Raw genomic sequence first — 25,647 nt, forward strand, 5'->3', positions numbered from 1 at the left:
AGTCATGAAAAGATAAATGGAAAATTTTTAGGAAGACATTATTCATCTAGACAAAAATTTTTAGTCTGAACATTTTTCAACAATATGGTTTTGAATTTCTGTATTTAATTTTCTAAACAGACCCATCTACTTATGCATATCATGAAAATCAAGCAGACAAAGAGGGAAAATTATCAAATTCTAGAGGCAGAAGGGGCCTACAGTTTAATTCTCTTCCCAATAGATGCAATTTTCAACTTCTCAATGCACTTTATCTCCTTCACCAAAAAACATGGTCAGAGAATACACTAACACGTTCTTGTACCTTTTTAAGAATGTCACACTGCTAAGTGATTTTTAAAATCATTTCGCAGACTTGGATTCTTGTCTATTTTAACCAGTGTGTTGCAATATCTCAAAAGCAAATAACACCTTTGGACTCAATGAACATTCTTGATTTACCAATGATCTGGGATCTGAACATCAGAACGGTAATATCTTTCACAGCTACTGTTATATCATTTTTCAAAGGCTAGGGACTTGTACAACAATCATAACAATACAATCAACAACAAAAAAGAAGTGTCAACTTGCCCATGGGAAAGCATGTTTTAGCTGAGAAGAGTTTTCAAAATACCTATTTCTTTTACCTTTCATGATCAATCAATTAAAAAGCTATCTCAAAATCTGCTGTGCTCAGATATCATGCAGACCAGTTTTTATAAGTATTAAGTCTTTCACCCAGCTGTTCCAAACTTATGCTAGTATATGTAAGAAACTACCCTGAATTTCAAAGCCATATAAAACGTACAGATTCTGTATGGAAAAAACAAAAAGTTGTTCCAGCAACTTTACAATTCATAATAGAAATAAAATTGCTACTTAGAAGCAAATATAAAACTTAAGTTCATTTTAATCTATACATATCAAATACATTTCAAACTGCTACTCCACAAGAAATGCTTGAAATTAAAAAAAAAAAATACATATTAAAACATCTGGTCCAATTCCTATTTTTTTTTTAAATTAAGACCAAGCTAGTATATTGAAATGGAAAATAAGTCATCAAAATTGTTAAGATAAATTTTTTTTTATCTTAAATCTAGGTGGCTTCTACAGAACAGACTTTCATCATTCTAAGTCTTAGCAAAGCCAACATGGCCAAAGCATGAGTCTTTTGACTCGGTGAAAGTCTTTCCAAGTTGGCTTTACGTTCAAGTTATAGAACTTCTTGTTGTATCTGTAAGTTTTACTGAAGGTATCTTACTATTCTGATTACATGTGTACAGACAATGAACAATGTGGATTTTCATTCCTCAAAAAACTTGCTGTCCCCTAAGAAAATGGTCATTTGAGCCTCAGTGTATATAAATGTGGCATTGCATGTAAGAGAGGAAAAGGGGAAATTCTGAGCACCAAGGTTGACCTTCCAATTTTCAAAACGGCAAGATGCAGGCCCTAAACAGTGCTCTGATGTTGGAAATCACTGGAGGATGGATTTGCTCTTACCATCTCACAATTCTTTTTAAAGATGTGTACATGCATGTATCTAATTTACATGCACATTATACATATATATGTACATTCACATGTACATTTTGTATATATGTATATGTACACACATAACTTTGGATACAAATGTCCATATACATACACACACATACTTGAAATACAAATGCATGCATATACACACACTTTGGATACATATATGTATAGATATTTAGGACACATATATGTAACTATATAAACATACACTGTATACACAGACATGTATATACATATCTGACATACGTGCCGGTGCACATGGTTTACTTACATATATACATGTATAAATAAATGCACGTGTCTTACATGCATATTTGTGGCATTTGTGTGTGACTATACATACTACTATATGTGTGTATATGCACATATATATGTGTATATATATGTGAATACACTTTTCTGTATGTAGACACACATATGTACATACACACATCCCCAGGAACAGGGAATTTATCTATCTTCAAAAGAAAATAACTGCATGTTTTTAAAAGCCAGAGTTAAATATCACATTCAGACCATGACATTTACAAAGATCTAACATCTCTAAGATCTAATATATTAATAAGTGCATCCTGTATGATTGTCAAAGATGCAAGTGGGTATAAGTTGCTTTATAATGTTGCATTTTCTCTTTAATCAGAAAAGAAAAGGTCTTACCTTTGTATACTGAGATCACAGCTTAGCCACTATATTTCAGCCTATTTTATACAAGTGTCTATGGCTACGAAGGTCCAAGAAGAACACGCATAAAGATTTATAAAGAAATAGGCTGAAAACTGCTTAAAAGTATTAACCTGCAACACAGAGAGGGGCCAATGCCAGTACGTGAATGAAATACAACAGAAGGTATTTCCTCAGAGCTTTTGCCATTTGTAATGTTAAGTAACTAGGTTATGATCTTCAAGTACTTCTTTCCCCCAGAAAAATCCCCTGGAAATTTCTCTCATAAAGCCAACAAGGCCTGGCAGCTAGCTCAACTAGCTCATTTTGTCAGGTACAGATGACCACAACTCCAGACATACCTGAAAAATGACTACTTTCACCCTAGAAGTAACCATAAATCTTCCTGTATCATTTTTCCTGGCATTGCAACATATTACTAAGGCTGTGAGATTCTGTGATCCTCAGAATCAAAAAGACCAAATTACTCTCAGTGAGAACAGTCATTGCCTGAGTTCTAGCAGACTCAAGTGTTACTTGCTGAAATATCATAAGCTTGTCCAGTGTGCAGGGGAAATGGCTTCAAGAAAGATACCTGCTTTGGACTGAGAAATAACAAGATTCTTTCTACCACACCCTACCCCACCCCACTAGTCTGGAATATTCCATTAGGGTAGGGACTAGATGTTACTTGTCAAATTCCCGCCTCCCCAAAGTGCCTAGCACAGTGCTTCACACACGTGTGTGCACACAGCAAGCAGGCACTTGATAAATGTTTGTTGAATTGTTGGTGCTAACTTACGCAGTTAGGAATTCAACTCTTCGGTTTCTGTGAGAAAAAACTTTAAAAAACACACACAAAAAAAACAAAAAACAAAAACAAAAACCAGCAGAGGTTAACAGGCTCATGAGCTCAAACACTGGCTACAAATTCTACATTAAGTCTTCAACTTCCTAACTGGAAACTAAGCTACAAGGATATAAGAAGTACTGTATATACATCTATTGCTGAATTTCCCAAAAGAGGAAAGAGACCCTCATGGCTTTGAGTCAAAGTATTGCTCTTCCATCAAAAGATCTGAGTTCACGTCAAATCAGCACTTTCAAAAGGAAGATACCAAAGTTGTGGAATTGAAAGCTGCCTTAAGTCACATTTGCTCTCAAGACCAAGACAGAGAAATAGCCATTTGGAGCCACACAACCTGATGGTTCTAGAAGTCAGAGAAGAAATCTTGAGGGCCCAAGTGTATAATAAAAGGTGCGACGCTCAGAGGCTGACAATAGGGGCTGTCAATGAAAAAACCACCTACAACAGGGAAAAGAGTAGAGAAAATTTCCGGTTAATTCCAGCAGTTTAGTGGAGCCAAGGGCTCCATTTAGATTTCTCTGCTCTTTCAGCTGTAAGTGGAATTTTCATTACAAAATGGAGGGAGGGAGGAAGAGGACACTTTGAACTCATCATAGTCTCTCAAAAGTTCGAACTTGCAGAAGGGTTAACACTTCTACTAGGAAACTGACAGCTCATTCATTTTCAGTAAAAGCAGAGAAATGTAAAGTAATGCGGCAACTGGGCAAGTTTACAATGTGGTTAGTAACTCCCAACAAACAACAAAATTTAAAAAAAGAAAGGAGGGAGGGAGAAAGGGAGGGGAAAAGTGAGAGAGGAAGGAAAGGAGGGAAGAAGGGAGGAAAGGAGGGAGGAAGGGAGGAAGAAAGGGAGAAAAGGAAAAAGGGAGGGGAGGGAGGGAGAGAGGGAGGGAGGAAGGAAGGAAGATAGGAAGGGAGAGAGGGAGGAAGGAGGAGGGGAGGGAAGGAGAAAAGGAATGGACTCTGTAGAAATCGTTTGAAATGACTGCCATCATGTTGGAAAAGAGCACAGCTCCCTTTCTTGGAGTTGTAGAGGGCTCTGGTAAGTACACCAAATGAGCTATGTCAAAGAATTTTCTAGATTAGAACTTGGAACTCAAATTGGATGGTCAATTTTAAGTAACTGGGCGGTCAATTTCAAATAACAATATAGCTGCAGACATCAGTTATTAGTAAGGACTCCAAAATGAAAGAGAAGACATAATTCTAATGGATGATTAATTTTAAAAACTGGATGCTACCAGCCATGCTTTTTCTTCTCAGTGATGGCTTTATTTCATCCATAGGTCAGCAGAATTTAATCAAAACCACTGTTACAATTTTTCTTTGAAATTACCCCCTTGTGGTCTGTGCTCAACAAAAATGATATGTATGATTAAAGTATCACCCACTGCTAGTGAAGGCAAAGATGAATAACAGCAGATTTATAGAATTTATCCACATTCCAAAGGGTCTATGCTACCAAGAGTAACAATCAACCCATTCCTGAGATGCCATTGTGTTTGGAGGCCTCACAGGTTCAAACTCTTGGCTTCATGAGAGGGTGAATTTCTTAAATCAAACAAGTCATTACTCTCTAGTCACAGTAACAAGAGCTTTCCCATTGTGACCATGATGGAAGTGGACTGTCTCAAGGCCGCGACCCCACACCGACTCAAATATTTCGTTTGAGAGGAAATGCTGACCCATGGCTGAAATCTGTCACTTTCCACAGCAGCACTCAACAAGAATTGGGACAATTGAGTAGCAAGTTTTCATGGGGACCTTGTTGCTGCTTTGATCTCCAAGAATTAGTGGAAAAAAAGGAAACCCCTTCATGGAATCCAAGGAAAATTGCTAATCAGCTCTGCCTGTAAAGTCCCAGGAGTGAACACAGTAGCTTACAGAGTGAAGGCCACAAGAACAAGAGGGCTGATTGCTTGATTTGTCATCTTTTATAGTTCACTGTTTGTTAGAAATGGAAGGGACCTTCTAGATGGTCTAGTCCAACCTTCATTTGACAGAGGCAGAAACTGAGCCCTAAAGGGAGTAAAGTCTTGCCCAAGAAAACACATTAAATGATAGAGCCATGACTTGAATCCAAGGCTCCTGACTCCTTGACTCTTACAGGGCTCTTTCCACTGTAACAAACTGCCTTGAACTCCGAAACCATTATATTGTTCTCCTTACTGTCATCTCCCAATTCTCATCTCTGGGCAATATCCACATGTAACAGAAATCCTCTGTTTACAGAAATTAGTCAAACTCAGATTGGGACAGAGGAAGAGGGTATTAATCCCTGGTTCAAAGTAGGTTTACAAATTTTAAGGGTTCACCTACCATTAACAACATCTTTTTTTGTCTTCTGGTTTATTTTTGGCAATCTGCTTAGAGATGTGAGGGTCCATAATTCTACCTTACTAAATTATGAAGCATTGAGTTATGACTATGTCCTTTATTTTTAAGCTCTATGAAGTTTTAACTATGCTCAGATAGCAAATATAAAAAATAAGCTAAAACACTATGCCAAATCCTAATTTCATTGGCCTGATTTCACGCCTGAGGATTTACAGAATTGAAAATTAAGTTTCTCTCATAATAAATAATAAATAAATAACTGCAGCCTGAATGACTTAACCCTGGGCCAAGATTAGATGACTGCATCAGGAACCAGGCATTACTCTGTGTTACAACAAAAACAGTTTATTTGTGATCCTTGTTTTATACTCTATACATCCTTCACAAATTTAATTTTACATAATCTGAGACTTCATTTAAAACAAACTTTGAGCGGCTAGTTTTTCCCCTAGAACAGAAGGGCTGGTATAAGTTATTATCGGAAAATGAGGTAACGTTTCACAGAACTAGGTTTTTTTGTTGGGGGTAAGGGAATGGAAGGGGTAGAGGAGTGTGTGTGTGTGTGTGTGTGTGTGTGTGCGCGCGGGCACGTGCACACGCACATATTTGAGTGTGTGTGCGTGTGTTTTTTCCTCAAGTTTTAGAGAACTAAATTTGCATTTCTTAAAATCAAAAAATCAAAAGTAGGAAAAGATGTTCTTTACAAATCATTTTTGCGCAAGTTATATGTTCAAAGGAAACCGGATAAAAAGGCTTGTTCTCTCTTCTAATATTCGGGACTGGACTGGATTGTTGCTCAATCAATAGGAATTAACTTCAGCCATTTGCTAAAAGAATGAGTAGTGGGGAACTGGATAAGTTGGGAATTTCATAACGGGCAACAGAACCATTCTCTTGGGTAAACCTACAGAGAGAAGAAACGGAGAGGACTCCAAATGAGTTTAACAATCCAAAAATCAGGTTAAAAATTCTTAACAGTAATATTATTAACCCTTTCCAGATTAGTCAGTCAATGCATTTGGTTTTAGGAGAGGTCCAGCAATTGGCATCACCAATGAATTCTTTTATTATGTATGATACTTTGCCTGACAATGACTGCTTTGGGATTCATCTTCTCTCCCCTCCCCAAAAATACAAATTTTCTCTCCCCTCCCCGAAAACATAAATTTAAGTAAGTGATCTTACTATGATACTATTTTGTAATAGTAATACTATTTGGTTGCAATTCTGAAATCACTTTCAAAATACAAATGGCTTTTCTCAAAAGTTTGGTTATGTTTTATGGGACCAAAATAAATTGTGAAAATCAAGCCCAACTCTGCTCTCTGGAGATTAGCTAATTGGGCTACTGAAGCCCCAACCAATAGAATCCTTAACAAAGGAGAGGGCAACATAACAATAATATTGGCATGGCAAATCTGGAAAGATTAATGGCTTGCTGAAGAATTTCATGATTAAATCAGTTCTTGTGGCCTCGCAAACTTCTGCATACTCAGATAGGTTTTGAAAATCAGCTCCTATTTCTATTTGCTCAGATTTAACCTATATAGAAATCACAAAGCAGCAACAGCAGGTATTTCAGAGCACCAGATGATCAGAGGAACGTTTCCCAACATGCAACAGCTTTACAAAGGCCAAAAGACATGTTTCCCTTACAGCCAAAAGAAAGCGCCATTTAAGTAGTTTTGCATCACAAGAACATTTCTTTAAAAAAAAAAAAAAAACCCAAAAAAAACCTCTTTATGTGGAAAAATGGGGGCATCTTAATATCACACATTTTTGAAGTCAGTTATATGGGACAAAGAGAATGGGAACATTTGCAATTCAGGCTCTATGTGGACAGAAGCACAGTGTTAACAGGACAGAGAATAGTGATTAGGTAAAGAGCAATGGAAGGAATAAGAATATAGTTTGGACCGAGGATAAAACTGGTATAGAAAAGTGTATGATGCCCCTATACTAATCATTCAATCTGTGTTTATATGTTTCATTTACGAGCTCAAATCTAGATTTCAGTACTAATTTCTACCATTTACCAGTCAAACACGGGCAAGTTAAGCTCTTTAAAACTCGGTTTGCTCATCTGTAAAATGGAGTCAAATCACTTCCCCAATTTTGCAAGATTATAAGAATCAAATGAGAATGTATACATTTAACTTTGAAACTTTCTATTCTCATTGATCATTCTTATTTTCAGCAGACAATTAGAAAGTAGGAGAAATTTAAAAACCAGACAATAAAGGAGATTTTAAATTTTAAGCTTGGAAAGAAATACAAAACTTTTGCTACTGAAAAGAGAATTCATGAACTCAGTAGATTAATTTCAATACCTTTATCATTTTTTCCCCATTTGTCTGTGATAATTTGTTATGTCCTTGGACTAGCATGTGTGAGACAAGGAAAAAAAATTTCTAAAAATACTTATTATGTACCCTAGTTTGGCAAGAAATGGAAGGATGGGAACAGGAATCCTTTAAAAAAAAAAAAAAAGAAAAAGAAAAGAAACAGAACACAGGACCCTACACGTAATATTCCTAATAATTGATTATCAGAAGGAATTGTTGAATGTTAAAATTTTCATCAGATAGTGTTTTAGGAGAAAAACTTATCTGCATGTAGAGCTTTACAAATATGATCTCATTTGATCTTTCCAAGTCTATGAGATAGTTAACAAGTCACTTCCATGGCATATTGTAAATACTATCCTCACAACAATGTTTGAAGGCCCACCATTTTATCATCATCATCATCACCATCATTATTCTATTTCCATTTTACAGATGACAAAATTAGAGTTGTTGTAGAACTATTAAGTGCTAGAACCAGAAAACAGACTCAAATCTTCTGACTCTAAGACCTGATCACACTGTATCACTGTGTGAATAATTGTCCTCTCTATCTCACAGACCTGCGTCCAGCAGGTGGCAAAGTCATAACTCAAAACAGATCTTTTGACTCTAGATATAATGTGTGATAAAACTAGGACTTGATCACTAAAAGACATCTAAAATCCATTTGGACTTTATTATATTCTGCCAAGATGCGTCTTTCATTTTATTGGGAATATATACTAATACAAATTCCTATGATAGGTATGACAATTATAACAGGATCAAAAAAGGTTTCCATTTGACAGTAGTTTTAAGTCAAAGGCATAAAAATGGTAAATGCAAGTAGAAAGTATAAAAGCACCAAGATAAGGGCATTACCTAATATGGCTGCTAGTGATCACGTTAAAGATTTTTCCTGTTACTCTAAATACACTACTCACTTCTCTACATGTGCACACACATACACAATTGACATTTTTTTCTTTTTTTCCTTTTTTGGCTGAGGCAATTGGGGTTAAGTGACTTGCCTAGGGTCACACAGGTAGGACGTGTTAAGTGTCTGAGGCCAGAATTGAACTCAAGTCCTCCTGACTTCAGGGCTGGTACTCTGTCCACTGTGCCGCCTAGCTGCCCCACAATAGACATTTTTCAAACAACTAATTTCAAAAACATGGAGCCCAAGTTAGGGCAAGTATGTATGACCACATTACTGACTCCAAAATGTTCTGCCTCCATTACCACATAAACCTCATTCAAAGTTACCAAAAGAGCCAGGTGGGACAAACCCATGATTGGCTATAGTCTTTCTACTGCTTACTCAGTGGTGAAAGAAGATTTCATCCAGCCAACTGAAATCTTCCCTAGAACTTCCATGTTCTCTTTAGAACAGCCAGTCAGTGAGATTATGGAGAGTTATAAAGGACCTTGAAAAAAAATCACCGAGTCCAATTGCCTCATTTGAGAAAATGAAAATGGAGCCTGGAAAGCAAAAACTGACTTGCCCAGTGTCAGAGGATGACTTCAGTAGAGCCAGATTTAAAATCTGGTGTCTTGGCTCCCAAGACAGAATAAATCCCATTACACTATCCTCTCATTCTTTTCTCTAGACCTTTAATCTACACTGGGATTTAACTCCCAGTTTATATTCTGAAGAAATGAATTGCTACCTGGTTTTTATTGCACTTCCCTAAGTCTTATCACTAAGGTTCATTAGTATTACAGCTAATTAGGGTTACCTACAACTGAGAGCAGCCTATACAATTTGCACATCCCCAGAATTTAATCCTGCATCACATACTTGTGGCCCTGAGGTTGTCTTTGAATGGAGTGTAAGTTGGCTGTAAGGAGAACTCGTTAAAATAGTCAAATTCAGTATAAGAATACAGGCAGTTAGACAAGCAGTCCTTAAACAACCAATAAAAGCAACAAAGGAAGGAAGCTACTCCAACCAAACCAAGAACCACAAGGTTATGGCATTGTTCAGAGTGAATTTTAGTGTGGTCACCATACTAATTGAGTTTCTTAGGGTCCCTCTAGTTAATTGATACGAACCCTGAAATCAAACTGGAGTTTGAACTGCTGGGATAGAGTCAGGAATGGCAGAGGTCAGTAAGAGGTTGTACATACCATAGGCTGGAGCAGCTGTGCTATAGCCATAGGGTGTGCCGTAACCTAGAGTAAACAATGAGATAAAAGATCAAGGCTTGAAAAATTAAAACCAAATTGCACTCATAAAAATGAGCTAGTACATTCACTAAAATATAGAACATTAGAGTTGCAATGATCCTTAAAGATAGAAGTATCCTTAAAACATGTCAGAGGTAGAAGGAATCCTAGAAAAATATTTTTATACTAATGATTCTCAATCCTATAATTCCTTTACAATTTACAAATCACTTGATTGTACACCCGAAATGGAAAAAGAATAATGATTATCACACCCATTTTAGCAGCTAGAGAAATTAAGAAGAGAATAGCACTGATTTGCCCACACACACAAGACTGGTAAATAGTAAGTAAAACAGAGGTGGAGCCAAAATGGTGGAGAAAAGGCAGCAACTTGCCTGAGTTTCCCCCCAAACCACAAAAAACACCTTTAAATAATGCTACAACCCACAAAAGGATGGGGGTGAAACAGTTTTCCAGCTAAATGTAATTCAGAAGATCTACAGGAAAAGTATGTCACACCTAGATGAGAGTGGAGCAGAGTGCAGCACAAATGCACCATCATGGACCCAAGCCACAGACCAGAAGCAGGCCTTGGAGGTGACTATCAGCAGTGACAGTGGCTGTATCTAGTAATTCTCCATCCACAGACAATAAGGGGGTCAAGAGTCAAACAAGTGAACAGAAGGAGATTACAGGGATTTCTTTCCCAGCCCATTTCTTTTGCCCACACTCAGATCTGGGTCATGGCCCCAGAGGGAGGAGCAGCATTAGCACACCAGATGTGCTTCACAACAAATGTGAAGCAGGAACCTTTAAGGGGCAGAAAAGAATACTGGTCACTTATAGACCAGAGGGGCAGGAAATACCTCTCCTTAGATCATACCATCTTACAAGAGCCAAAAACGGGGATCACTAGAAATATCTCTGGAAAAAAACAGCATAAAACCTCTAAAGCCCTACTTTACCAAAAAGCAAGAAACAGATTGGGAAAACCAAGCAAAAAAAACAGGGAAAATTCTGACAAACAATTAATACAACAAACTTTGAGACCTAGAGTCAGGAAACCCTATTATAAGTCCTAACTGGCTCTAATATTTTTTCCCTCTCTAAAGAAAGAACAATCACATCCCATGTCTAAACTTCAGCGTCTTCATTTCTAAAACTGACTGGGTTGGATACATGAAAGGACTTTAAAGATCTTTAAAGATCATACAGTTCAATCCAACCTTAATTTAAGTACCTGCCCAAAATGTGAACTGCTATCTTTCTCTTATAGCTCAAATTCAAATTTCCCTTCTACCATGATTCTCTGTCAATCCCTGCAAGTCTTGTAGAGTATGATGCAAAAAAAGCATAGAAATCTGTGAAGAACTGGATTATATCCCATGTCTTCTTATTCCAGGTACAGAATTTCTCTTACCATTCTAAGTTCTTTTATCAAGTTAAAGACCAGCAAAAATTAATTTTCATCTGTAAATTTTTGCTTAGAGCTTTAAGAAAACCAATATTCACTTGCAAGAATCTGTAAAAGACAATAGTTAACAAGGACATCACAGACACAAACAAACTAAACATGAATTACTTGTGAATTTACATGTAGGAAAAAGAAAAATAATAATCGCAACTCACATTTGAAAAACACTTTGTAGTAACAAAACCCATTCACTTTTATCTCCCATGTGACCCCAAGAGAGAGTTGACCATGGTTTAAGATTTCCTCACTTATCACCAAAAAGGATTGGTAAACTGAGAGAGAAAAACTTGGGAGATTACTTAATACAATCTTCTCGTGATGTTGGTAGAGAAATTGATATATCCATGATCACTCAAGGATTTTCACAGAGGTATTAAGGAGCAGATGAAATGACTTTTCCATGATTACATCAATGACTGGTACTAACTCAGGTTTTCTCACCTCAAGTCACAGCTTTTGCCTTCACACCACAGCCATGTATCCAAGGCTTTTAGGTTAAGTAATTATATTTCCTAATCTTATAATAGGGAAAAGCATCATGATTGAGTGGGGAAAAGATACTATGGATTTAATCAGTAGACTTGAATTTGAATCATAGCTTTACTTTATGACCTTGATAAATTCCCTTGGATAATGGGGGGAGGTTTTTCATCGAAAAAATATCAGCAATAATAACAGCTGCAGAAATCAAATGGATCATGTTAAGATTGATTTGTAACCAAAAAATGCTCTACAAATTTAATATTAGAAAGGACATCTCTTCACCATGAGCTCACTCAAGTAGTGAACCTAAGTAGTAAGCATGAGACGCAAAAATAAGTCAGAAGAAACAAAATAACGTTAACAAGAGAAAGCCTAGCTCTACACATATCAACTCTTCAGGCAAATATAGTATACATCAATTATATTTCCAATTACATCAATAAATAAATCAATAAAAATACTACTCAAAGTATGCCAGCTTCCATAATAGAGCTCTTTAAAAAAAATAAAAAGCAGAGCCACACGAAAAATTGAGCTATAGGAAAATATGGTGAACACTTTTTTAAAAACTCAGGAGATCATAGGTCTGAAGTAAAGTCATTTCTATGATACTTCTCAGTTGTATAAAATCATACCACCACTCATTTTACAAATAAAGATTAACTCAAGCCTTACGTCACTTTCTTTAAAAAAAAAAAAAATTCCCATCAGCTCCATTTCAGGAGGAAATGTGAGCTCCAACAGTCATCTAATAACAAAAATATTAATTTTTCAAAGATGAAGACATTGGAGAGTGTCAAGAATAGACAGCATATATACTTATGTCCCTTGCTCTAGTTATATCATATGTGAAATATTAAGTCCAAGTGCAGCTGACACAATTTTAAGAATGACACTGACAAGCTAAAACTTCTAGAGAGAAGAGTAAAGGGTCTGGTAACCAAAATATATATACACACACATAATATGTCAAAGGTTAACAGCTATAGCCCTTTGAAGGTTGAAATAATAAAAACAGTGATGAATTTATTAGGAGACCCGGGTTCAAGTCTCATTTTCAGTACTTATTAGATGTGGGCAAGTTATAATTTGAGTGTCAGTTTCCTCATATGTCAAACAGAAAGCAGCAATCAGCAACTGTTTACAGAGAACTGTAAACACAAGGTTTTTGTTAGTAAAGCACTTCAGAAGGTTAGAGAAAACCAACTATTATAATCATGAATTCAAAGAACTAGAGAAAAATATTGGGTTATAAATGGAAAGAGGATTACTGTCTTCAAGGATTTGAAGGGCTGTACTGGAAAGAACTAAGAAATTACAAGGAAGCAAATTTCAAAAGGAAAAACAAAATCAGAGAACTGAGCTAAAATAGATCCCAGAAATTTAGTTCAACTCCCCCCATATGTGTAAGAACATGTCTCTAACATGAATTAAAAACAATGTTCAGAACATTAAATCTTCTCATATTTAATGTCATCTAGTGCTACTTCCTCTAAAATAATTCAGTAGAAGCTTTTTTTTTTTTTAAGTACACATATTGGGGCAGCTACATGGGGCAATGGAAAGAGCACCAGCCCAGATCTCAGGAGGACCCAAGTTCAAATCTAGCCTTTAACACTTCCTGGCTGTATGACTGTAGCTAAGCCACAACCCCAATTGCCTGGGGAGTGGGGGGGGGGGAGAAGAGAAGGAGAGGGAGGGAAGGAGAGAGAAAGGGAAAGGAAGAGAGGGAGGGAGAAGGAGGGAGAAATGGAGGGAGAAAGAGGGAAGGAGGGAGAGAGATGGAGGGAGGGAAAGGGAGAGAATGAACATATATTACTGAATGATTTTATGTTAATCAGTTTATACACATTTATATCACTCAATAAGCATTGCTTGCTATGAGGTATATGCTTAGGATACAAATATAAATAATGTAACAATCCCAATTCTCAAGGATGCACAGTCTAATTGGGGAAATAAGTACACAGAAAAGTATTAGCAGTATAAACATAAAATAAAAAACAATTAAATACAAGGTAGTTTGAGAGTAAGAGTACTAGTAAAGGCTTCATGTACACAGTATGCAGAAAGAAGAAAAGAATAACACAGGACAGGAATAAATGGAGTTTTATTTCAAATGCAGGGGAAAGACATTGCTGCAAGGTATGGTGATGAGAAATGGAACACCACATGTGAGGAAGACAAAGATGACCAGAGTAGTTGCATCATACTGCCTAAGTAGTAGTAGTAGTATCCAATGAGTCTGGAAAGATGTAGAGGGCCACCAAGGTATAGAAGGTATTAAAAACTAAACAAAAGAGTTTATATTTGATTATAGGGGTAAAAAGGAAGAACTTGGAACTGCCTCGACAGGGAAAGTGACATGATCAGACTATAGGAAAATCATTTTGGTTACAACAGGGAGGAAAGAGTAGAATAAAAAAAACTAAAGCAACAGAATCAATGAGGAAGCAAGGCAATAATCTAGGTGAAAGATGACATTGCAATAGCTTTGAAAATAGGGAAGGGATATAGACATGGTATGACCTAGCAACTGAGAAGATATGTGGGATAAGGAACAGTGGGGAATTGAGCATAATGCTAAGGATATGAAACTTAGAGATGCCTTTGACAAAAATAAAGAACTGGTAAGAAAAGTGGGTTCTGAAGGAATAAAAATGAGCTGTTTTGGACATGATGATTTTGAGATATCTCTAGGATATCTACAACTAGACAATTATTGATATAGGACAGAAGCTTAAGACATTCAAGATTAAATATATAGAACTGTGACTCATCTGCATATAGATTATTTTTAATCCAAAGGGAGCTTATGTATTCTTAGTAATACAATGATGCAGGACACTTAAAAAGAACTCATGATGAAAAATACTATTCACTTCCTGAGAAAGAACTGATAGAATCTGAGTACAGATCAAAGCATACTACTTTTCACTTTGTTTTTTTCTATGGGTAATTTTTTTGGTCTGTGTTTTTTTTTTTCTCACAACATGACCAAGATAAAATGTTTTTCATGACAGCATAGGCATAAACTTTATCAAATTTCTTCTTTCTCAATGGGGGAGGGAAAGAATTTGGAATTCAAAATTTTAAACATGAATATAAAAACTGTTTTTACATGTAATTAGAAAAATAAAGTATTTTTTATGAAATTAAAAAAAAAAATTTAAAGGGAGTGATGAAGTCACCAAGAGTACAAGAAAGAAGGGCCAATGAGAGAGCTTTAGGAAATATTCAGTTAGGGGCTATGACATGGAAGAAAATCCAGCAACAGAAATAGAGGAATAATTAGGGGGAAAAAACAAGGACTATAGTAACACTATCAAGAAAACCCATAAAAAAGTATTCAAGAGAAAAAGAGAGTCAACAGTGTCAACTGTAGCATATAGCTACATCAAGAAATAATGAGAATCAAGAAAAGACCATCAGTTAAGAGAGAGGATGAGATGAGATGAGATACCACACTATCAAGAGTTATAAGGAAGAGGCAGAGAAGTGAACATAATGAGTATAGACAGCTTTTACAAGGACACAGAAAGAGGGGTTGATAGGATCTAGTATAAGGTTTTAAAGAAAGGGGGGAAATAAGAGAATGTCTGAAGGCAGTGAGGAAGGAACAATTAAACAGAGAGGTTTGAAGGAGAAAGAGAAGGAATGGGAACAGCGAGGAGGGGAAAGGGAAGAAGGGGATAAAGGGCACCTCATTAATGGAGCCTAGGCAAAAGGAGGAGAGAATAGAGAGTTATATCAAGGAGTTCTGAGATGAAAAGAAGAGGAGGAAATTCAATAGAAATGACTTCAGCATTTTATTCTTTTGTGTATCTGCAGGCAGCACAATGTACTCTATCAAGATCTGAATGCAAACCCAGGTCTTCTATTTACTAGTCATTTGGCCCTGGACTAATCTTTTCACCATTCAACTAGTTTCCTCATCTGCCAAATAGGATTAATATGAGAAGTATGACTTATAAACCAGGAAGTGCTTGAGAAATGGAAGATTGTTGTGTTGGTTTGTTTGGTTTTTTTAAACATCCCAAAGACTAAGGATGGGGAGAGGGGATGTAGTTTTCAAAGTTCAGTTGAGGAAGAAAGTCAAAATCTTTTGAAGATAGATAGGCTCGGAAGACCTGATTTCAAATTTGGCCTCTGGTCAAGTTAATTTAACCTGTCTTTCTAATCAACTGTAAAATAGGGATCATAGCAAGGATCAAATGAATTAATATTTATAAAGCCTGAGACAAAGTAAGTACTAAATGCTTATCCCCACCCCACCACACCCCAAATATGGTATCCTACCTGGAGCTATGTAACCAGGGGCAGCTGCAGCGCCAACAAAAGCTCCTCTTGCTAGGGTTCCTCTGCCTCTTCCTCGAGCTGCCTGGACAGCTGCCGACACAGCTGTATTTACTACACCCTTGGCCTGTTACCAATAACATACTGTTCATTACTTATAAAAATTGGAAATGTAATCATCTTACCTCTTTAATGCATATATTATAAACATATCAAGATACTGAAAAAGACCCATAGTTTCATAAGATTATATATTCTTTCTACTGACACAAATCCCAATCCTTTTATTTCACAATAAGATAATATATTTTTTAAAAATCATGGTCACCAATTTTCTGGTGATGAATCTTTTTATTTCCATGACTAGACAAGTCCTTGGATGTTATTCACAAGTCTGTCATTGGGCTATAAATTCAAAGACATTTAAGTTTAAGAACTACTAGTACAAACTCCAATGGCACAAGTCACCTCCATTTGTATAAACCTAGTGTCAGAAGATATCATGTCTGTCATTCAAGGACAAGCTGAGATAAGTACAAAAGCTCATCATCAGAAAGTTAGATACAGAGAAAAATATCTGAAGTATAGAAAGGATTATAATCTGTGTCAGTAAAAGTGGAATCCAAACCAATAAGGATCTCTGTAGAGTTCAAATAAGTTACAGTTCTTATTGTTTCTCCTGTGCAACAAGTTGGTAGTTAAAACTAATTCTACTACAAAATACTGTATCATAAAAGAAAAGAATCAGATAATCCATCAAAAGTTGACCCATCCATCACTAGATTATTTCAACATATATCTAGAAAAATATTAACATCAAAATGAAACCCAGGGAAGCCTTTAGGATTTTGAAGCCATGGTCACTAAAAATGATTTTAAAGACCTCTATCTTTAGAAGACTTTTATTTAAATTCCAGCTCTTACAGTAACAAGCTGTAGCAATTCTTAAGAAAGTGACTTCTCTCAGAGCCTCAGTTTCTATAAAATACTGATAACATGATTGCTGATCTTACCAAAATACTATAAAATAAAAACTTTGCAAGCCTTTAAGCATAATAGCCATTATTATTACCAACATTTAAACAGAACAGCAGGCCAAACTATATAATTCCCAAGCACAATTCAACTTGTGGGGGAGAAGGAAGATTTGAAACAGAGCTGAAAATAAAATAAGACAATGTTGGTAAAATTTGGTAATTCCTTTCTAAACAAAAGGACTTAAAACTTTATGTCCACTTCTAATTTAAATATCAGAAATTACTATGTTCGTATCCAAACGATGAATTTAGTGATCTAAGAAATAGATGTCATAGAAAAATACATGAAAACACTGTTTTTAATTTATTCAAAAGCATCTCATCCTCCCCCATCCCTTTAGCTTTTTTCCTGTTCCAACTATATTATGTTCCACCGACAAAGTAATTTTCACAAGAAAAAATTTAAGACAATAAGCCATACCTGAGGAATAATCTTCTTTTTCTTATTATTTGCTGCATTGGGTCCTGAAAATAGCTTCTCCAGGGCAGCTAATGCTGCACTGGCTTTTGCTACCTTCTTATTTGGACCTGCACCACGGAATTTCTGTCCATCTACTTCTACCTGAAATAAAAAGTTACACTTTTACTCATGAAAGCAACCATTATTTTAGTTCACTAAGATTTCAAAACAGAAATACATTAAATTTGGTGGGAAATTCTGCACTCTTTCTCCAATACCAGAATATGAAATTATCTAAGTGTAAACAGCAGACACTACAAGGACCTTAAGTTAAAAGATGTCCCCCAAAATTATTCTCAGTTAGATAATTTTCCCCCTCTATTTTCTACAGATGTCAAGATGAGCTATTTGACCATTTATTCTCCTTTTACCTTTTTTTATGAGAAAAAATAAAAGGAAAGCATTTCTTGCTTTCATCCACAACCTTTTCAGCTCCAATGATATTAGTTATACCTTACCTATAACTTCTACCTACTGGCCCTAGTTTTGACCAAAGTAATCCAAACCAGACACAGTGTAGACTTTCAATGCATTTCCTAAACTGTACTACCAAGAATCAAACACAATGCTCCAAATATAATAGAATAAACAGAAGAAAATGGGATTGTCAACTCCTTTGCCCTGAATACTGGTCTTTTATTCAGGAAATTTTGGGATTGTCAACTCCTTTGCCCTGAATACTGGTCTTTTATTCAGGAAATTTTAAGCTACAACTTTCCTGGAAGACAGATCATTTGAAATGACTCAAAGATTGGCTCCCATCCTTATTAAACGTACCTCCATAACAAATCGCTTATCATGGCTTCCACCCGTTTCAGAGATGAGTTCATATTTAAGACCTCTTCTTTTTTCATTGAGCTCCATGACAGGGTTCTTACCACTCGCTGTAAGAATAGGGCCCTGAGTTCTTACCTGAGAAAACAAAAGGAAAACTTGGAAAAATGTCTCATAAAATTTCACAAATCTGAATAGCCTAATTCAGAGAGTAACTTGGGGGGAAACTTAAACAGAAATACGCAATTTAAAGCTAGAAATCAAGTATTATGTCCATCACACAAACGAAGAAATCAATTTAGCAGACAAAATACTCTTTAAATAAACCAATCTATGTCCTATATTTACTTATTAAATGATTTCTACATTGCAAAGCAAGGCTAAGAGCAGAAATGGAGAAGGAACTCATTTACAGAGGAGAAACAAAAAACATTCTCAATGGAGAGCAGCAAAATGACTTATCCAAAATCATATTCCTACTGGGGCAGGTACAGTAGAATAAAAAGATCACACATGATTTGGAGTCAAAAGACTCACGTTTTATTATAGCACCAAAATTTATTCTCTCAGTGAATATAGCAAGTCACTTTCCTTTCTGAGGCTTAATTCAATCATCTATAAAAATGCAAGAATAATTCCTGCACTACTGACCAAATAAGACTAAATTCTGTAAACCAAAAGGATAAGCAGAAATTGGAGCTGTAATTACTCATTAGCTCAATTTTCTCATCTGGAAAATAGAGATAATAACTTGCACTACCTTGTTTCACAGTATAGTATAAAGTACTATATAAACCTTAGTAAACTTTTTAAAATATTTTCTAAGAATCTAAGACTTCATCAAGTGTCTATCCTCCCTTTCCCTGACAGACTAATTAATATACTTTCATATCTTAGTCAACAGTCTTTTTAGCTTATAGTTGAAAATTTTATCACTATTACTCCAATCTGGTGATAGAGCCTCTGTGAACTTAATTAGGCTGGTCCTAAGATGACAGATGGTCCATCACTGAACCCAAACTTGAGGTCTTCCCATTTTGGTAATATTTGCCAAAACTTCTAGTTTAATAACAAAACCTTCAAAAACCTAGGATTATCTCCTCACCATAACAAGGTACTAAACATCATGGAAAATACTGAAGGGGATTCTGAAAATCATAAATTGTTATCAAAATTTGGCCGTTATCAAGAAGAGGTATAGAATCCAAGTATCCCAAATCAGTGTTCATTCTTAGCTACCTTTCCAAACCACTCCATTCTCAAGAAAAGTAACTTTTCAGCCACTGTAACTATTCACCAATATCTAATCTAAGAAAGCATCACTACACCTTCCATTTTAAGAAAGGTATATAAAATAACATGCCAGAGGAAACATTACACATCATTAATAAAAGGTTGCAACTCTATAGGCCTAATAAGGGCTTCTCTTTCAACAAGCCTATATAAGTAAGAAGATATTATTCCATTTTACAGATGGATAACTGATACTAATACACAACTTGTCAGAATCTACAGTTAATAAATGACACTATTATTCTTATTTCCACATCACAAAAACCAATCAATCTAGTACAGAGCAAAGGTCTCCAATCCAGCAAAAATCTAAGTCTCTTCATTAGACAGTGTGTGTTTGTTAAATGGATTATGTTTATCATAGTCTGGGGAAAAGTCCAAGAAGTATAATTTCAACAAATATTCTTACTTCTTTGGCAAGAAACACTTTTACTTAAGAACATATTAAGTCCAAGCTCATATCTAAAACTTGCATTTCAGTTTCTAAAATCTTTTTTTTTAAGTTGATAAAAAATAACTTATGAAACTAAGTTTTTATTATTGCCGCCATTAAATTATGCTCTCATGCTTCCACATGGGGACCTCAGCTACCTTGAAGTAGAGGAGTGGAGCACAAATTCTGACAACTTTCACCAAGTTGGAAAGCTTTACACATGGGCCCAAGAAACTATGTCTGCTATCAGAACAGCATAATAACTATAAGTATAGAGAGTCTTATCATCACTGAAGAATGTTTTACATTCATAGCAAACACTGATCCTAAGGATCTGGTTACCAATCTTTCTTGAATATGACCAATTTCTTAACTACTACCATAAGAGGATCTGCAAAAGTTTGTATTAGTAATTATAAATGGTGATGAAAACAACAACATTTGGTACACATAGGGATTTATAAATCCCTTTCAATAACTCTGCAAACCCCCAGTAGTCCAATACTCATAGGCTAGAAACATTCCTAGGGCTGATATATGTATTAAAAAAACCAGCCATACCAATAAGAATTATCAAAGTAAAAAATTAATTGGTTATTACTTGTCTGCCAATCAAGTCTAAGACTACTTTTCAAAAATGTGACAGGTTTCATTGTTGATATCACTTCTTTTTTATTTTGTGTAAGGGATGGATGAGATAGATAGAAGAGATGAACCTTTGCTTCTTTATGACAACAATGTTGCATTTCATAGACAATTTTATCTAAAACCCAAGAATGTATCCTTAATATGTACTAACAAAATATCTCTCTCTCTCTCTGGTTCATATTATCACAATCCATATTGGTTTCTTCTTCTTATGTACCACAGAAAGAAGCTTATAATATCCATCTGGTTTTGTAATTATTTTGAATTTCAGTCTTTCTTGATGAAACACTTATTTACTACATGTTACCATTCTTGTGCCACCTCCCCAAATAGATGGTCATTTTCTTCTAGAAAGGGACCTAACTTACATTTCTTTTCTTTCCAGAGTGTCTGAAAGAGCTAGACATACTACACATGTCAAAAATCCAATAAGGCTGTGACTGTTGTGGACAATGAATGAAAATTTCATCAAAACAAAATTCTTTCTTTATCTAGAAATACTGAAAAAAAGTTTTTCTAAATGCCTTAAAATTCAATGAGAGTTATCTTCTGAGGGAATAATGTGAAATTCACATTCTTGGCTCACAATGGCAGAAATTAACAATATTTTCAATTATAAACTATTTTCTATATATTATCTCATTTCATCTACAGAATATTCTACAAAATGTTATTCCTCCCATTCAAAGAAACTCATCCATGGTCAATAAGTTTAGACTCCAACAATGGTCTACTGACTCCTAGTAGAGCCTCTTACATAATTGCCAACATAATATTCATTCCACCTTTTAGACCCCCAGTCAAACACTCAATTTCAGAGAGCAGGCACTCTAAAGTTGGGGCAAATTCGAAGTTTTAAATCTAAAGCTTTAAGCAGCTTGCTTTTCATATAAACAAGTCTTTAAATATTCCCAATTGATGGTAAGCATAGGGGTTTCATGGACCCTCTGTAGATGTTACTGACAAACCTCCTTGTCACATCCAGGTTTTAAATAACTAATATACACATACACATACACACACACACACACACACACACACAATTATACCTCTAAGGTACTGGAGGTTTCAGTTGTAGAATTTCCAGTATTATTGCTTGAGTTTGAAGACACTGTTTCATTTTTGCCTTCATTATCTGACTTTTCATCAGAGCTCATACATTCAATATCTGCATCAAAGCCTGTTGGATAGCCCATTGCCTGCAAAACCTAAATGAACAAAATAAAATGCAAAATAGTTAAAATTAATAAACTTTAAATTAAAATAACTTAAACTACCACAGACCTAAATATTTGGATGAAAGGAAATTTTAGTTTGCGAGTGGGGGGTGAGGAGGAGGTTATCAATGTTATATTGTAATTACCGTTAGAAGAGAAGAGATAAATTAAACGTTAGAGAAATCAAGTTCAGACAGTCAGTGACAGAAATGAAATTCTAAAGCTATTTCTTTACTCCTTATTCTATTCACATTTTGATTAGATTCTAAGTGACATCAGATATATATGTATATGTAAATATAAAACCATATCTATAGATATATATAACTACTTAAACAACTAAATGATTTCTCATCAATGTACTCAAATATGAGAAAAAATGTATATTTTGAAGGCAAAATTTTAGACTATATAGATAAATAAGCCCAATGAATTTACCTTCACTGCTACATGAAGTTTTGCTGTTTTCTTAGATGGTCCTGATGCTTCATATGTTGTGCCATCCACATCTACAGACATTGTAAAGACAGGTGCATGAACAGGGCCAGACTGGGATAAGAGTTTATACTGGAGACCAGGTCTGATCTGGTTTAGCCTCATCAGAGCATTCATTAGATCTATTGCTTTACTGTCCAGAACTATGAAAAGATGGGGAATAATAAGAAAAAAGAATGAGAAAAGCATTATTATTCTTACAGATAAATAAATGACCTTTGCTCCAGAAAAACAACAACAGTTTCAAAAGAGGGTTTCAAAAGAGGGGGTTTAAGCATGGCACATAGTTGGCTAAAAATCTGCTTTCACTTCTTCCGGTCTATTCATGGAAACTTCAAGATTCTTCACACCTCAGCTCAAAAACCACTTCCTATTTAAGGTGGGGCTTTCCTGGGCACCCACTCCTCAAAAAAAAAAATCTTAAGATATGTACATGTTATAATAATTCCCTTAATAAACTATAAGTTCCTTGTAGTCAAGACCATGTTCTTTTTATTTTTGTATCCTCAGAACAGAGCATAATGCCGGATACACAGGAAATCAATCAGAATGTAAGCTGACTAGTAAGTCAAAATTTTAAATTTGGCAGTGTAGGTTCCTACTCCATTATTAAACATCACAATCCCTCCACAACTAAGTCAACAACTAATAACTAAATTTTTATTTTCAATATTGTATATTTTGTGCACTTATATAATCATATGCCATTCTATTCCACCAGCAGCCGTGACTGGAATAAAATAATCATGAGGTGGTGGCTAAATGCTCAATAGTGAAGACCTTTCCTGTCCTTAACAAGACTGGTCCCAGCCCTTTTAAGATATCTCACTGCTGTAGAATTTGCCAAAGCATGCATTTGGCTGGAACAGCCTATCTAGAATCCTGTGTCATCTCCATACCACAATGAAGCATCAGAGTACAGCTCTGACAGAGGAGGTTTTCTCACTATCCTCACTTAATTCAATATTTTGAATGAAGGAGTTATCATTATACTGTAGTGAGTTATTCCTTCCATTGACATAAAATGCAACCTATTAAATGGTCTTCATGAAAATCCTTGATTCAAAAGAAAAATTTCACCCAATGGTCAACTTTCTTATAAAAATCCTCTTACTGCTCTTCTAAACTGATCCTTAGATAATACAAACATTGGGATGGCAAGACTGACTCAAAGCCTGTTCTATGGATATAATTTTTGTGAAGAGTCATCTTCACAGCATGATGAATCATGACTTTAGAAGAGTTAACCTGAATAATAATTTCTATGTTTGGAACTATCAACCTAACCTTGAAAAATATTGCATTATTGCTCATGAACACTAAAATGAATTTAAGAAATTAAAGCAGAGACTCAAGAGATAGTCACATTATATAAATTAAACATTTATATTTACCTTTCAATATTCTCAAAATTCCAATATTAATTTTTTAACTTCTTATTCTATTAGATACTAGTATCTTTTCCAGATCACATCTATGTTAACTGAATAAACATGAGAAATACAATCTATACATACTCTTCCTTAAGTTTCGCTTCATCTTTTTATTGGGATCTTTGTCATCTAATCCATCTTCAAAAGGTCTCTTCAGAGCTGAAGAACCAGCACCTGAGAAAAGAGTAATGTATTTGTTAGTCAAAAATGGAATTGAGAAATATTATCACATTTCTATCACCCAAAACAATATACAAAAACTTGTCATCCCAACAATTCCTTGAAAATTGTAGCAAAAGGCATTATTACCGCCATTTTACAGATGAAAAAAAATGAGGCTAAGGTAAAGATACATAATCAAGTTAACACTCAAAATGCATCTTTACTAATGCCCAATTCCAGTATATTTTCTACTATATCCAGCTGTTTCATTTCTTTCACATAAGATTTTTACAAACCTCTTGGCCTAACAGAATTTCTTATGACAAATGTTGTCTGATTATATTTGTGCCATTTGATTTAAAAATAAAGCTGCTATTATACAAATTGAAGTGTGTCATAAACAGGCAAATGTCTTGTCACTACCTTTACTTTGGGGAATAATTTTATTTCTCTTGGAGCCCTCAACTGTATAGTTCCTAAAAGTTCTAATCAAGTCTATGAACTCAATATGCTTTTAAAGAACAAAAATATTTAGAAATAGACCATATAGTATCCCTTCTCATCTCTGCTTACCAAAAAATTTCCCTTTGAATACTTATTTCATGGACCACTTGCTCCAAGAACTCTTCCCTAGCCCCTTTTTTATAGCTCTTATTTTCAATATTGTACATTTTGTAACTTATCTTATATTCATATGCCATTCTATTCCATCAGCATAATAATATTATAATTTAATTTCTTCAAAGCAATTGAAAGCTCGTTGAAAACCAAAAATCATATTTCTTTTTAATGCCTATCAAAATTGAGCATACAGTAGGTACTCAACAAAATCTGTCAAATAACAAAGAAAAACTCTGCTGAACAGGATCAGATTAGGTCAGATACCTTATTTTTGATAGAAAAATAGCAACTTATATTTGCATAGCATTTAATATAAACTGTTACTCTTGACAACCCATTAGCAGTAGAAAATTCAATTATTAACATCTGTTTTATAAGCAAGAACGATAAAATTTCAGAACAATAAAAAATGAACACAGGAGAAAATGCTGAAAGGGGTCTTAAAGAACATGTAGTCGTAGTCTACACTTTAAACTTAAAAATAAGGGAACTGAAGCCAGAAATATGAAGTGATCTTGCCTAAAAGATGTTTACACATTACAACCATTATCCTAAAAGATCATATCCTTTTCACAAAATCTGCTTGTATAAGCTTGTATAAGACCTTGAATTTTATAAAAGTCACATTTAATAAACTGTTAATTATAAACAATATCCATATCACCTACAATTGGAATTTTATACATTTATATTTATGTGGGGAGTCTTATTTTAGCTTTGGACCATAGAATAACTAATAAAACCAAGATTCTAACACAGGTCTGATTGTTAAAGTCCTCTATATCACTTAAACTACAGGTTCAAAGATAACTTCAACAAGTTTCACAATTCAAAAGCTGAACAATGCTAATTCAAATCTTTTTGTTTAATGTAAGAGTGCCAAAGAGGTAAAGAGTGCTGGTAGGAGAGACTTGCAGAACCATCTCAGCTAGGT

The 25,647-nt window shown here is 35.1% G+C and overlaps 1 protein-coding gene across 11 annotated transcripts in view; it reads right to left on the reverse strand.

Annotated features, from left to right (window-relative positions):
* STRBP (spermatid perinuclear RNA binding protein) overlaps window positions 1-25,647 on the reverse strand; it is a 153,665-nt gene that overhangs the window by 14,607 nt on the left and 113,411 nt on the right. For 7 of the 11 annotated variants that reach the window (XM_031954275.1, XM_031954268.1, XM_031954273.1 and 4 more), the window contains 8 exons: window positions 24,015-24,104; window positions 22,441-22,640; window positions 21,835-21,993; window positions 18,415-18,549; window positions 17,599-17,739; window positions 16,144-16,267; window positions 9,846-9,890; window positions 5,714-6,292 (listed from right to left, as the gene is read on the reverse strand). In XM_031954275.1, the coding sequence (XP_031810135.1) occupies window positions 6,216-6,292; window positions 9,846-9,890; window positions 16,144-16,267; window positions 17,599-17,739; window positions 18,415-18,549; window positions 21,835-21,993; window positions 22,441-22,640; window positions 24,015-24,104 (971 nt within the window). In that variant the 3' untranslated portion in view covers window positions 5,714-6,215. Of the gene's footprint in view, window positions 1-1,909; window positions 3,027-5,713; window positions 6,293-9,770; window positions 9,891-16,143; window positions 16,268-17,598; window positions 17,740-18,414; window positions 18,550-21,834; window positions 21,994-22,440; window positions 22,641-24,014; window positions 24,105-25,647 lie in introns of those variants that run through there. The other 4 variants (XM_031954271.1, XM_031954270.1, XM_031954272.1 and 1 more) reach the window with 4 other exon arrangements.

The sequence above is a fragment of the Sarcophilus harrisii genome, chromosome 2 (assembly GCF_902635505.1).
Source record: "Sarcophilus harrisii chromosome 2, mSarHar1.11, whole genome shotgun sequence".
Lineage (NCBI taxonomy): Eukaryota > Metazoa > Chordata > Mammalia > Dasyuromorphia > Dasyuridae > Sarcophilus > Sarcophilus harrisii.